At 37.3% G+C, this 13454-nt stretch overlaps 1 protein-coding gene and 1 long non-coding RNA gene across 2 annotated transcripts; one reads left to right on the top strand and one right to left on the bottom strand.

Annotated features, from left to right (window-relative positions):
- Positions 1 to 3707: 3707 nt before the first annotated feature.
- Positions 3708 to 5713, bottom strand: LOC125683511 (uncharacterized). The gene is made up of 2 exons (XR_008795909.1): positions 5577 to 5713; positions 3708 to 4031 (listed from the first exon to the last, which is right to left on the bottom strand). It is a non-coding gene; the product is annotated as an uncharacterized LOC125683511 (long non-coding RNA).
- Positions 4452 to 6656, top strand: LOC125683510 (uncharacterized). The gene is made up of 2 exons (XM_048924740.2): positions 4452 to 4768; positions 5398 to 6656. Exon 2 carries the CDS (start codon positions 5424 to 5426, stop codon positions 6411 to 6413), a length of 990 nt encoding a protein of 329 aa, XP_048780697.1. The 5' UTR covers positions 4452 to 4768; positions 5398 to 5423; the 3' UTR covers positions 6414 to 6656.
- Positions 6657 to 13454: the final 6798 nt, after the last annotated feature.

Raw genomic sequence — 13454 nt, 5'->3', positions numbered from 1 at the left:
GTCAGTAACCCGATCCCTTATACACTGAGTCGGGCAGATATACAAGTAACGCAAAACATTTGAATCGCCATCTAGTGACGTAGTGTTATAAAATGTATCTTGATATAGTGAATGGAAAGTCAAATTAACAAACTCAATATTGAAGATATCAAATTCAATTATTGCGCACAATAATTGAACTGATGCGCGCATCAAATCATTTACAGCTGAAATAATGCTAAAATGACGTAAAACCATAAACAATCAAATCAATCATTGCTCTTCAATTGAGATCAATAATTGATTTGATGCACACATTGATTCAATTGAAGAGCAATAATTGATTTGATCAATCCAATTGTTGATATCATCAATTCATTTGAAGAGAGCAACAATTCAATATAGCGCTCATCAATTCAGCAGATTAATTAATTCTACCAATAATTCAATTGATACATGTAATAATTCAGAATTGAAGATACCATTAATTATTTGAAGAGATCTTTAATTGAATCGTTGTGCGCATCAAATTAATTGATATCTTCAAATAATTGAAGATATCTTTAATCATTTTCAAGATTAAAAATACAAAAGCGTTGTAAACAATTAACGATAACTTCAGTTGAACTATAGAGATCACCAAATCATTTATACCGAGCTCCAAATAAATTTTGAATTAAATCAAATCAATTACTAGTATTGCTCTCATTAAATGAATTAATGAATCAATTTACTAGATACCCAATTGAGGTGATTTGCGCAATATTTGATCAAGCAAGTATCAATTCAATATTCAGGAAATCAGGTAGATCGAGTTAATGTGCGCATCAATTCAATTATTGCGCGCAGTATTTGAATTCATATTTTGAAATAATTAATGGTATCGTCAATTATTTATGTTGATATGGCACTCCATACAATTCTATCTAGAATAAAAAGGAGTTTGTTTGAAAACTATTAAACCTCACCCCCAGAAGAGGTCCAAGAACACCTGAGTCATTAACTGTTTCTCTAGATGACCACCAGACGATATCATGACGCATGACCAGCTATACATGAAATCTTTTAATAAGATGCATAGTTGACGTGCTCCTAAATAAGGGCGAATAAATTTGGTCATTGATGAATTCCATGAAATTTTTAAATAACATTGGATTTTATGAAAAAAAAGGCCCTTACAATCCCAGACTGGTCCTAAACTCCTAACCCAGGAGCCACAAATTTGTGTCTTTAAACAATTTTTCTGCAAATTACCCAGGGTTAGAGAATATTTCTTTTTAGATTGCACTAATTTTAAAGATTTCAACAGAAGAGGAAAGGGCCTTAAACTTAGAATGTTTTAGTACTCTAACGACGCTGCATTCCAATTTTGATGAAGATTGGACGCGTAGGTTCTAAAAAGGTTGAAACAGTTCCAATCACACGGACGACGTCACGACTAGCTCAGACAGGTTGCAATAACCGTGGACATGCGCAAATCTAGAGGAAGATCTGACGTCCTGAGTCCAGGCCTAGATTTCTCGACCAAAAAAAAATTAAAAATGGAAACTTGGACTTATTAGCTCTGATTCTGAGAAGTTTATTTTGTTGCAAATATGTGCTATTATGATATAGTTTTGTATGTAACTTTTAACCAAGTTTAACGTAGTTCCACACTCCTGTGACGTCATAGGATTTTGCAAAGTCAATGATTTAATGACAGGAACATAAATTTTGTTGGAGTCTTTTTCAATAGATATCGTAAAAGATCTTGTTAGCCATAAAATATTTCAGAAGTCTTAGTTATATTTGAATTTCAAAATATTGAAACTGTTTTGCCTTTTTTCATTACTATGAATGTTAATTTATTGATTCCAAAAAAAAAAAAAAAAAAAAATAAAAAAAAATGCAACCTACATATGTAAACCCCAAAAATCCAGGACTAAGGACCCACCTTAACATTTTATCAAAATGAATATTTCGGTCCTATATAGCATTATATGGAAAGGGAAGACAATAAATGCAATTTTGTTTCTTTTATCATAGCCTCTGAATAGGTTATCTAACTCAAGTATTATTCGTTTTCTTTTGTGGTCTAAGCTATTCAGCACAGGAGTTGCTCAGTTTGACATTTGATCTTACATGGATTTTTACCTCACCTGAACCGAAGGCTCAAATTTGTCCGAACGTTGTCTGTCGTCGTCGTCGTAAACTTTTCATATATATTTTCATCTTCTTCTCCAGAACCACTGGGCTAATTTCAATCAAACTTGGCATAAAGCATCATTGGGTAAAGGGGATTCAAATTTGTTCAAATGAAGGGTCATGCCCCTTTCAAAGGGGAGCTAATCGCAAAAAGGGGGGTGGGTTAGAAATCTTCTCCTCAAGAACCACTGGACCAGAAAAGCTGAAATTTACATGAAAGCTTTCTGACATAGTGGAGATTCAAGTTTGTGAAAATCATGACGCCCGGGGACATGGTGGGGCCACATTAGGGGGTCAAAGTTATACATGCTGATATATAGGGAAAATCTTTAAAAAAAATTCTACTCAAGAACCACCGGGCCATAAGAGTGGAGATTTTTAAAGTGAAAGCTTCCTGATATAGAGTACTGTAGAATCATTTAAATTCGTGAGGCCAATTTTCGTGGATTGCTGAATTTTTTTCGGGTTCGTGGGGACGTAATTTCGTGGATTTATATATTTGTAAGTAAGATAACTCTGGAATGTCTTTATTCGTTGAGGATGTAAATTCGTGGGTGAGGGATACCCACGAAAATTGAGCCACCATGAATTCTAATGATTCCACAGTAGATTTCAACTTGTCCAGATCATGACCCCCGAGGGTAGAATGGAGCCACATTAGGGGATCAAAGTTTTACATGTTGATGTATAGGAAAATCTTCTCCAGAACCACTGGGCCAATTTCAATCAAACTCACAAATCTTACAAATCATCCTTAGGCGAAGGGAATTCAAGTTTGTACAAACAAAGGGTCATGCCCCCTTCAAGGGGGGGGGGGGATCACAAAAATTGGGTGGGGTCATTTAAAAATCTTCTCAAGAACCACTAGGCTAGAAAAGTTGAAATTCACATGAAAGCTTAAAAGTGGAGATTTGAGTTTTTAAAACCATGACCCCTGGGGTTAGGGTGGGGCCATAATAGGGGATCAAAGTTTTACATGCGAATGTATAGGGAACCAAACTTGGTACAACACATCCTTTAATAAAATTTGTTAATATGAAAGGCCATACCCGTCTACAAGGGCATATGATAATTAATGAATCTGTAGTGAAGTTTAGTAATTAAGTTTGATAATTAATGAATTTTTAGTCGTTACCTTCGAAAAGGTTTTTCTCAACCAAGCTGCTTGTATAATGATAGTTTTGCTCAAGCTTGTTTATTGCTAGGAACTGCTGCTCAGGTGAGTGATGTGGCCCATGGGCCTCTTGTAAATAATGAATAACATTTGGGTCTAATTAATATCACAAGTTTATGAACCTTAATTTTTTCTGTCATAGAAATAGTAAATCACAATGTTACAACACACATTTCTGACAGCTAGTATTGTTTTAAGTCTGGAATTTTACTCTAATCTTAACTGCTCATTTAAGGAAATTTAAACTTAAGTTTGAGATTTTTTCGAGAAATCGAACCCATACCTCCAAACTGCCCGTCGAGGCCTCATTACATCATTTGTAAGCAAACGAACTCTGGTGGAAGTTTAGCCATATCTCCTGAGATTTACCAAATATATGTAATTTTTATTTTAAGTATGTTTATGCAGTTTCAAATGTAAATTATCATCGTTAGATCCACTTGTCTAGCTCCACCCTCCGGGTGCCCCACCATCTCCCCGCACGAATGGTGTCCAGACTCTAGCTCCACCCTCCGGGGGCCCCACCATCTCCCCGCACGAATGGTGTCCAGACTCTAGCTCCACCCTCCGGGGGCCCCACCATCTCCCCGCACGAATGGTGTCCAGACTCTAGCTCCACCCTCCGGGGGCCCCACCATCTCCCCGCACGAATGGTGTCCAGACTCTTTCTCAACAGAAGTACAAGACTACCAGACTGAAAAAGAAACACAATTTACAAATGTTACAATCATTCACAATTCAGATCACACCACAGATTCACACCGATTCAACAATGTTTTTAAAACCTTTCTTTATAATCTAGAGATGAAATATTATTGCACCGTAAAACTTCCATATATATTGCATGTCGCAAATAGAGATTGCATGTGTATATTTGTATTTAATTTTCTTGTAGAACCTTTTGTAAAGTTAAAAGCTTGCAAATTCAAAATTGAGAAACATTATTCTAACTGAATACTAGTAATCTATTTATGAATTTTAAAGTATTCATAGTATTGAATGCAACTACACGAGTAATCAGGCTCAAAATTAAGGTGATTTGTCAAATTATCTACAAATGAAAGGAGAATGAAAAGAGAAATATTGTTTTTTATTTTGAATATTGATTTGTAAAGCGAATGAATTATGCTGTATTTTGAAGTTATCAATTGAATCGTGGACAGGGATTTAAACGTGTTTGAAGTTTTGTACATTTAAATACCAGTTCGTATTGAGCGGTAGCTCTCCTGACAACCGTTTTCCTTATCTCGTGAAAAAAGATTCAAGCCTGCGTTACGTAGCCAGTAACCGCGTACACAAAAAGAGAAAAAATAATATTCGTCACCGAGTCAAAGTGTTTCATTTCCGTCTGTAGATCTTTCAGGGGGTAGAGATGGATATTTATCTTTGAAACGACAGAAACCGACGGACGGGACATAATATTGCCACAGGGTATGTAGACAATAACTTGATCAACATTTTTTCATACCAAATTTTTGATTTAAAGTGGTTCAGTTAATCTATTTTCATAGTCAACATCCATTGATCCCTTTACTTGATTACGTCACAAACCAATTCTAAACCCTGTTCAATCGACAATGTGGCACACATTTCCATTTAAACCACTATAGATTTCGGTCACTTCAGTTCGTATGTATACAAAACACTTGTGCATGGGGTCAGAACTTTGGTGCCATGCCAAAGTTGAATTCTCTGCAAAAGTTCAAACTGAATTGTTTTATATGCATTTTTATTGATTAAATCCAATTTATAATCCACTGTGACGGTAAGCTATAAATAATCATCTGGTTACTACACCGATAAAACAGAATACCTTGAATTAAGTAAATATTATTTCTGTTGGAAGGATTTTTAACGATCTTTATTTACTTTCCTTTGTGGACTAAGCTAGTCAGCACAGGCGTTGCTCAGTCTGACATTTAATCTTGCATGGATCGTTTTTTGGTAAATTATAAATAATGAATAACATTCGGGTCAGAAGAACGGATTACCGGCATTAGGAGAGAATCACACATTTGGATTATTAATTATGTTTTTAAAATTTACATGCTGTTTTCCAGAGGAGAACCCGTGCTAAAATCAGAAGATGGCCTCTTCGTTCCTGGGCCCAGAGTCTCCAAGACCCCTTTCGGTCGTATCGGAAGGTTATCAAACTCGCTTCAGAATTCCCCACTATGAAGAGAAATTCTGTTTTGGGAAAAATTACGAGGAAAAAATGTTCGATCTTATTCATAAGTACCTGGAGCTCGGTACAACCGACCGTTTCTGTTACATCGGAAATATAAAGGGAAGTCTGGTGGAGAGGATAGCGGAAAAGTTCTGTCTTCTAGAACCAGTCATGTCCGTGATTCCGGGACATTTCAGTTACGTGGAAACCGGAAGTGATAAACTCCTGTCTGTCCGGGTCGCTCACACAGGAGCGGAGGAGTATTTCAAACAGCTGGCAACCAGTAAAGAAAAAGTGAAAACAGTTTTTGACAAAATCATTATTAAAGATGGAGTTCGTTATCTCCAAAATCCAAAGGAATGTTATGAACACGTGATGCAGTGTGTTGATAAATCCGGGAAACTCCTTATCATCCATAGACCGGGGTCTTTGAATACTCTCCCAATTTTTCAAGATGCAAAACAACGATTGGAAGAAGTGGAAACACCATATATGGACATTATCAAAGACCTTCAGGACTGCAAATTTGATGTGCAATGGGAAGTAGAATGCCTTCCAATTCTTCTGCCAAAGAGAAAATGGTTTTCCATGTTGCAAGAAAAGTTCCCGCCACAAATGGAAATACTTAGCGATTCTGAAATCACTTCCGGTTGTCGTGAACTGACAGAAGGGGTTCTTAAATACGAGGGTGAAATTGTAGAATTTCAAGACAGGCTTTTGTTCATCACTGTGTCTCACTCCGCGTTGGAAGACGGGTTCCCTAAGATTCAGAGACATGGTAGAAGTGACACCGGAACCTTTCCTAATCTTAAAAATCTCAAGCTGAATATGTCGGTGACACCCGACATCAGAAAGTTTCTAAAACCACGGGAAAAGACAGAGGAAAAGGGAAAATTCCCCTGGCAGTGATAGATTAAATACTGTACTATACATATACAGATTGCCGAATCCTGTGCTGAATGCATTTTCTGAATCTTGCGTTCTGAAGTATGCGATACATTTCCTATTCTCGATAGTGCATCTGATTTACAAAGTGAAGAAATCAGTTATGAATAACATGAATATATTATTTATACAGCTTTCTGAGTGCCTTGTAGATGTCTTTGTGTACTCGAGAAAAATGCAGTGTTAATAAAATTTGAAGTTGCTCAACACATAGTTTCGTTAATGTAAACTCAAGTTTCTATGTACACTTCGCCTGTAAAAGTCAAATTTCAAAAGAGAAGCATAACATCAATGTAACAGCTTTCTGGCATTGCGTTAGTTTTAGCCGTTGTGTACAAGTAGTTTTGAAAATTGATTGATAAAATTTAATCGTTTGTGGTAAATACCGAGTAGCACCTTTCGCAGCAATGAATAAATCTCTAATTGTATAGTTACAAACAGTAAGTTTAAAGAATACGCCATAACCCATACAAAGACAGTGTAAGACCTAGGACGATGTAATGTTTGTATTGTGAATCACGAGTACTCCCTGTGGACGCCTGAACATGGTACTCAATAAATGTTAAACGTACCATGCATTGGAAAACCGTTTTCATTGGGATTATGGTCGCGGTGACTTTGCGGTGAGGGCGTTCACTTCGTGACCAGGAGGTCACGTGACCAGGAGGTCATGGGTTCGAGTCCTACTCGTACTTTGGCCACGTCAAACCAAAGACCTAACTTAGGAGCACACAAGTCAAATTATCACTCCTACCAAGTATTCAAATAGAGGCATACACATATTCTAGACTTCTAACACAGCGGGTGGAACTCTCTGACTAATGCATCCCCCAAAATGGCTGCAGTCTTGGAGCAAAGCTTAACGAGGTTACGACACAGTATTGCTGTTGTTTTTAATTACATTTGACCTTCACCTTATCAAAATGATCTTGGTATATGGTTAGACCATTGTAACTGGGTATAGCAATCCTTGTGCATATAATTAGTTTTCTAATATTTGATTCGGTGATTCTAGAGCCAGAGCGGGTCCACAATAGGGGTTTAAAGATTTACAATCTTAGTGCCCAAAACTTAACAATCTTCATCCCTGTATGGGCAAGGTGAAGCGGGTGGACGTTGTTGTCCTTTAGCCTCTTGCTTACTATAGTAATTTTGACCCTGGCCAAATGACCATTGTCTTGTCATGTACAATGTTTAACCAAAATGAGCTTAGAATGACTGAATCTATCAAAACGTTCTGGTATTAAATTTAATCTATCGCAAGGCTATGGTCTAGACAAAGTAGGATGGAAAGATAGAAAACGGACATGGTGATTCCCACATACCACGTGTACATAATCTTTGCTCGAATGCAATCCACTGGAATTTTAATGCTAACATTAAAAGACCAAGACTTGTCAATGATCTAGCACAGTGGCGCTAATTTCCAGCAAGAGCAACATTTAAAATTCCCAAGACTGTATCGACTCGCAAAATACCCTGGTTTCAATAAAAGGTGTTGACAAGAGTACCGTAAACGGTGTATCGGACAGAGATGATAAAATTTCAGTGCAATATCTATATTCATAATGAGAACAAAAGTACCGCAAACGGTACAACATACGTCCGCCCGACAGTGAAATTCAACCTGCAAGCACTCTGAATTGATATCAGACACACATTCTGAATAGAAAAAGTAGGTCACAGTGCATCAAGCTATCTGACATATGAACGAATTACCGGTATGTATTTCTTTGAGGGGGAGGTTGCAATATCTGTATCCATGATAAGAACAAGAGTACCGCCAACGGTGCATAATACGCTTGTGAAAAGCTAATATAGGGCGTTTTTCTTACACCATGATTTGTAGAACTTGGCTTCAAGTAGTATCAGCAATCATCAGGGTGTGACATACTTTCTTTGCATTATAAAAACCAAGACAAATCATGTACTCTCTATGCAATATTTTCCCTTGACATACGATGCATGTGTAACAAGTTTGATGGTCCTAGCCCCAATGAATCAATCTGCTATTATGACCTTGACCCTAAGAAAACAATAGACATCCTCCACTTGGCATAGAGTGTATGTGTACAAAGTTTGACGGTTCTCGCCCCAATATTTCGGTTTGTATACTGCCTACAAGGTTTTCCTACGAAGTGATACCTTGACCTTGAAAAATAATAGGCATCTTCCTCTCATTATGGTGATCAAATATACCAACTTGCAATATTTTGGAGCTAACGGTTTGGTTTGTTTCCTGCCTACAAGGTCTTCCTTCTGTGATACTGCAACCTTGACATTTGACCTCTTACTTTGAAAAACATTAGGCATCTTCCTCTCATCGTGGTGATCAAATGTACCAAGTTGCAATATACTGGAGCTTACGGTTCGGTTTGTATCCTGCCTACAAAATTTTCCAACTAAGTGATACTGCGACCTTGACCTTTGACATATAACCTTGAAAAACAATAGGCATCATTCTCTCATTATGGTGATCAAATGCGCCAGGTTGTAAAATCCTGGAGCTTACGGTTTATATCAAGGATCTGTATCCTGCCTACAAGGTCTGGACAGACAGACGGACGACGCCATACCATAATAAAGTAGGTCGCAGTGCACCAATCAAGTTGAAATGTGAACTGATTATGTATTTCTCAGAGAGTAAAACAAATCTGGAAAACTGTCTGACCTACTTTTAGCCCTAAAGTAGGCCACAGTGCACCAATCCAGCTGAAATGCAAACGCACTCTTATGCTTCTGGAGGAAGAAATTGTGACCAAATTTCAACGCTGTACACGCATTCGCTACAGAAAAAAGTCCGTAAACCATGACCTTGGAGGGACACATAAATTTAGCTGAAATGCAAACTGAATTTGTATTTCTCCAAGAGGAAGCTTGTGACTAAATTTCCTGACAATATCTGTATCCATAATGAAAACAAATCCGTTAATCTACATTCAGTCCTAAAGCAGGTCACCGACAGGCGGACCAATCCAGCTGAAATGCAAACTGAACTTGTATTCCTCCGAGAGGAAGCTTTGTGACTAAATTTCATGGCAATATCTCTATTGATAATCAAAATATAAAAAATACGGAAAACGGTTTGACCCACTTTTAGCCGTAACCTCGGCCATTGACAGACGGACCAATTCAGATGAAATGCAAATTGAAGAAGCTTGTGACCAAAATTCAGGGCAATATCTGTATTTGTAACGAAAAAAGTCCGGAAAACTGTTTGACCAACTATTAGCCATATAGTAAGTCACGGTGCACCAATCCAGCTGAGAAGCAAACTAATTCTTACGCTTCTTGAGGGAGAAGTTGTGGCCAAATTTAACAAGAGTACCGCAAACGGTACAATATACGCCCATCGGACAGTGAAATTCAACCTGGAAGCATATTATGCACCCTGGATTGATACAACACACATTCTGAACAGAAAAGTCTTAAAGTGGGCCATGGTGCACCAATCCATCTGACATGTGGACTGATTATGTACATGTACATGTATTTCTCTGAGAGGGAGGTTGTGACAAAATGCCAATGCAATATCTATCCATGATGATAAAAAATACAGGGAACCATCTGATCTACTTTTAGCCCTAAAGTAGGTCATGGTGCACTAATTAAGTTGAATGTTTGAAATGTGAACTGATTATGTATTTCTCTGAGAGGGAGGTTGTGACAAAATTTCAGAGAAATACCTGTAACCATACTGAAAAAAATCTGGAAAACTGTTTGACCTACTTCTACCCCTAAAGCAGGTCATAGTGCACCAATCCAGCTGAAATGCTAACTGCACTTGTATTCCTCCAAGAGAAAGCCTTTGACTAAATATCGGCAATATCTGTATCCGTAATGAAAAAAGCCTGGAAAACTGTTTGACCTAATTTTAGCCCAAAAGTAGGTTAAGGATGAACCAATCTAGCTCCGAGAGGAAGCCTTTGACTAAATATCAGCAATATCTGTATCCGTAATGAAAAAATGCCCGGAAAACTGTTTGACCTATTTGTAGCCCAAAAGTAGGTCAAGGATGGACCAATCCATCTGAAATGCAAACTGAACCTGTATTCCTTCAAGAGAAAGCCCGTGACTAAATTTCAGCGCAATATCTGTCTTTGTAGTGAAAAAAGGCACCGAAAACTGCTTGACCTACTTTTAGTCCTAATGTACGTCACGGAATGCAAACTGAACTTGTATTCCTCCAAGAGGAAACCTGTGACTAAATTTCAGGGCAATATCTGTACCCATTATGAAAAAAAGCACGGAAAACTGTTTGACCTACTTTTAGTCCTAATGTAGGTCACGGACGGATGGGCCAATCCAGCCGAAATGCAAAATGAACTTGTATTCCTCTTTGAGGAAGCTTATGTGTAAATTTCAGGGCAATATCTGTAACGAAAAAGTCTAACTACCTAAATTAACATCATTATCATAAATAATCAAACACCTGTGTTAGTGTGGTGTAGATAAAAATAGACATAATAAGACATTTGGGTATTTATAAAGACTTGTTATTAGCATAATTTACATACTATAATGAATCAATATTGATGAAAACTAGAGATTGTTTTTATGAAAAACAAATGTATCCCCAAATTGGAAGTGCTCCAAATGAAACCTCCTCCCTTTAATGTACTGCATGATATGGAGGAGAAAGCATGAGCAGGAACATATATATACATTATGAACTCCGATAAGCCACATAGGAGAAGTGTTCACAAACTATTTTACACCCTCCGCCCCTCAGATCCACTATAACTTTAAGAACAACAACTGGACCCCCTGTCCCTGCAAAATGCACATCTCCACCCCCTTAGATCCAATATAACTTTTAAGAAAATAATTGGATCCTCCTGTCCCGACAATATGCACATCTACAAATAGCAATGAGGCATTGTACAAAGTTTCAAATCTATCTAATAAGCCATATAGGAAAAGTGTTCACAAGGTATTCAATATCCTCCACCCCTCTTAGATCCACTATAACTTTAAGGAAAATAATTGGATCCTCCTGTCACAACAATATGCACATCTACAAATGGCAATGAAGCATTGTACAAAGTTTCAAATCTATCCAATAAGCCATGTAGGAGAAGCGTTCACAAGCTATTTTACATCCTCAACCCTCTAATAGATCCACTATACTTTCAGGGGGAAAAATGGATCCTCCTGTCCTGACAATATGCACATCAAAGTTTCAAATCTATCCAATAAGCCATATAGGAGGAGAAGCATTCACAAGATTTGGTGACAGACTGACAGTACAAAAAACAGTATGTCTCCCTCTGAAAGGAAGGAATGTTATGGCTCCTTCCATCCTTTTTGGGTAATTAGTTGCATCGGTCAAAATGGCGGCGATGGTGAAAGTACAGACGGTTTTACAATTTTCAGTCACTTGGAGCTACTAGTATTACGGACTTCATTTTATGAATTGAGGTAAGAAATACATTTTAGAAATGATATCTTATGCTGCACATTGTGTGTAATAGCTTGTTGCAATGCGCAAACATTCTGTTTAGTCGTATAGTGCCAGGGTCCCAACCAAAAAATAATCGACATTTTTCCGAATTCATTTCTGCATATCTTGAGAAGTATACGAATTTCGGGATGAACTTTGGTAGTAATGTAGATTGGTTATGTATAAATATATCAGAAAACACAGTAGAATTTTATATCATTTGGTTTATTGTTTTTACATCGACTAATTTGGGTCCCCTATATTTAGAGTTCTATACCTTTACTCTTTAATGGCAAATTCGAACCCAAGCGATGCAATTGCCTATGGTTTTTAAACTTATTACCTTTCCCAAATCTATTTAAAATTAAATGTTAGATCCACCGACATACTCGTTGTACAAACATCGTTTATGTAGCGAGTATGCGAGCGGATCCAACATCTAATTTTGATTTGGTTGTACCTTTCCCTTAATTACATGCTTGAAAACATTTGCATGTAAAAGAAAACAAGGAAATTATTTAAGGAAGTAAGCTACACCTGAGAATTTGATATGGATGAAAAGTGGAGGATATGCATAACAATATTTTTAAAATTGAATACTTTCAAATTTACTTTATTTAGTCAAAAAATGCAGTTTTATTAGAAAGCAATCTAACAAGATGTGTTTGTGAAACACAAATGCCCCCGATAATGGTCAATGTCACAAAGACAAAGATCTTGTACCAATAGAAAGATCTTGTGAAAGAAATGCTCATGTGTAATATGGTAAAAAATGTTGGTACCCACGGAAAGGTCTTGTCATAAGGAATACTCAGGTGAAATATCAAAGCTTTAGCACTTACTGTCCAAAAGTTATTGGCAAGGTTAAAATTTCAGACAGAACAAAAACAATACCCCCCCCCCCCCCGATCGGGGAGGGGGGGGGGGTTAAAAAAATTTAAAACCCCTGCTGGACTCGAGCCCGCAATCTACAGTTCAGAGGTTGACATGCTAACCTATTGAGCTACTCAATGGTTTTTGAAATGAATAGGCAAATATTGCCAATATTCATCCACGTTTTAAAAGGAAGTCAGCCATTATAACTAGGTAGACTACATCCTTAAAACGTAAATATGGTGGGTATACAAATTATACATTGTTAGGCGTCTATAAATGGCCCCACGCGCGTTAGGGAAATCCTAACATGACGTGTGCAATTCACACGCAACTGTCTATTTAAGGGTGACAGACCAGTCTGATTAAAACCGAGGATAGAGAAAGGGGGGGATTGGTTTTAATCAGACTGGGTGATGGACCTAATTCGTTTCTACAATAGAGATTTTATTCAAATTTTGATAAGGTAAAGCAAGCATTAATGAGTTAAAAATCAATGAAAAAAAAAAAAATCCCAACAAATGAAAATCGTCTTTGGTTTTTAGTGGGACGTTTCAAAAGTTGGATATGAATAATCAATAATCAGGGTGATGCGTGACGTCACTCTGCAGTCCATCAGCGCAAAACATGTTGACAGACCTAATCAGAATCTGAATCCACAACTGCAAGCTTTCTTCTTAAAGGAGCAT

Source organism: Ostrea edulis, chromosome 6 (genome assembly GCF_947568905.1).
Source record: "Ostrea edulis chromosome 6, xbOstEdul1.1, whole genome shotgun sequence".
NCBI classification, from domain to species: Eukaryota; Metazoa; Mollusca; class Bivalvia; order Ostreida; family Ostreidae; genus Ostrea; species Ostrea edulis.
This window is presented reverse-complemented; position numbering and strand designations above follow the sequence as displayed.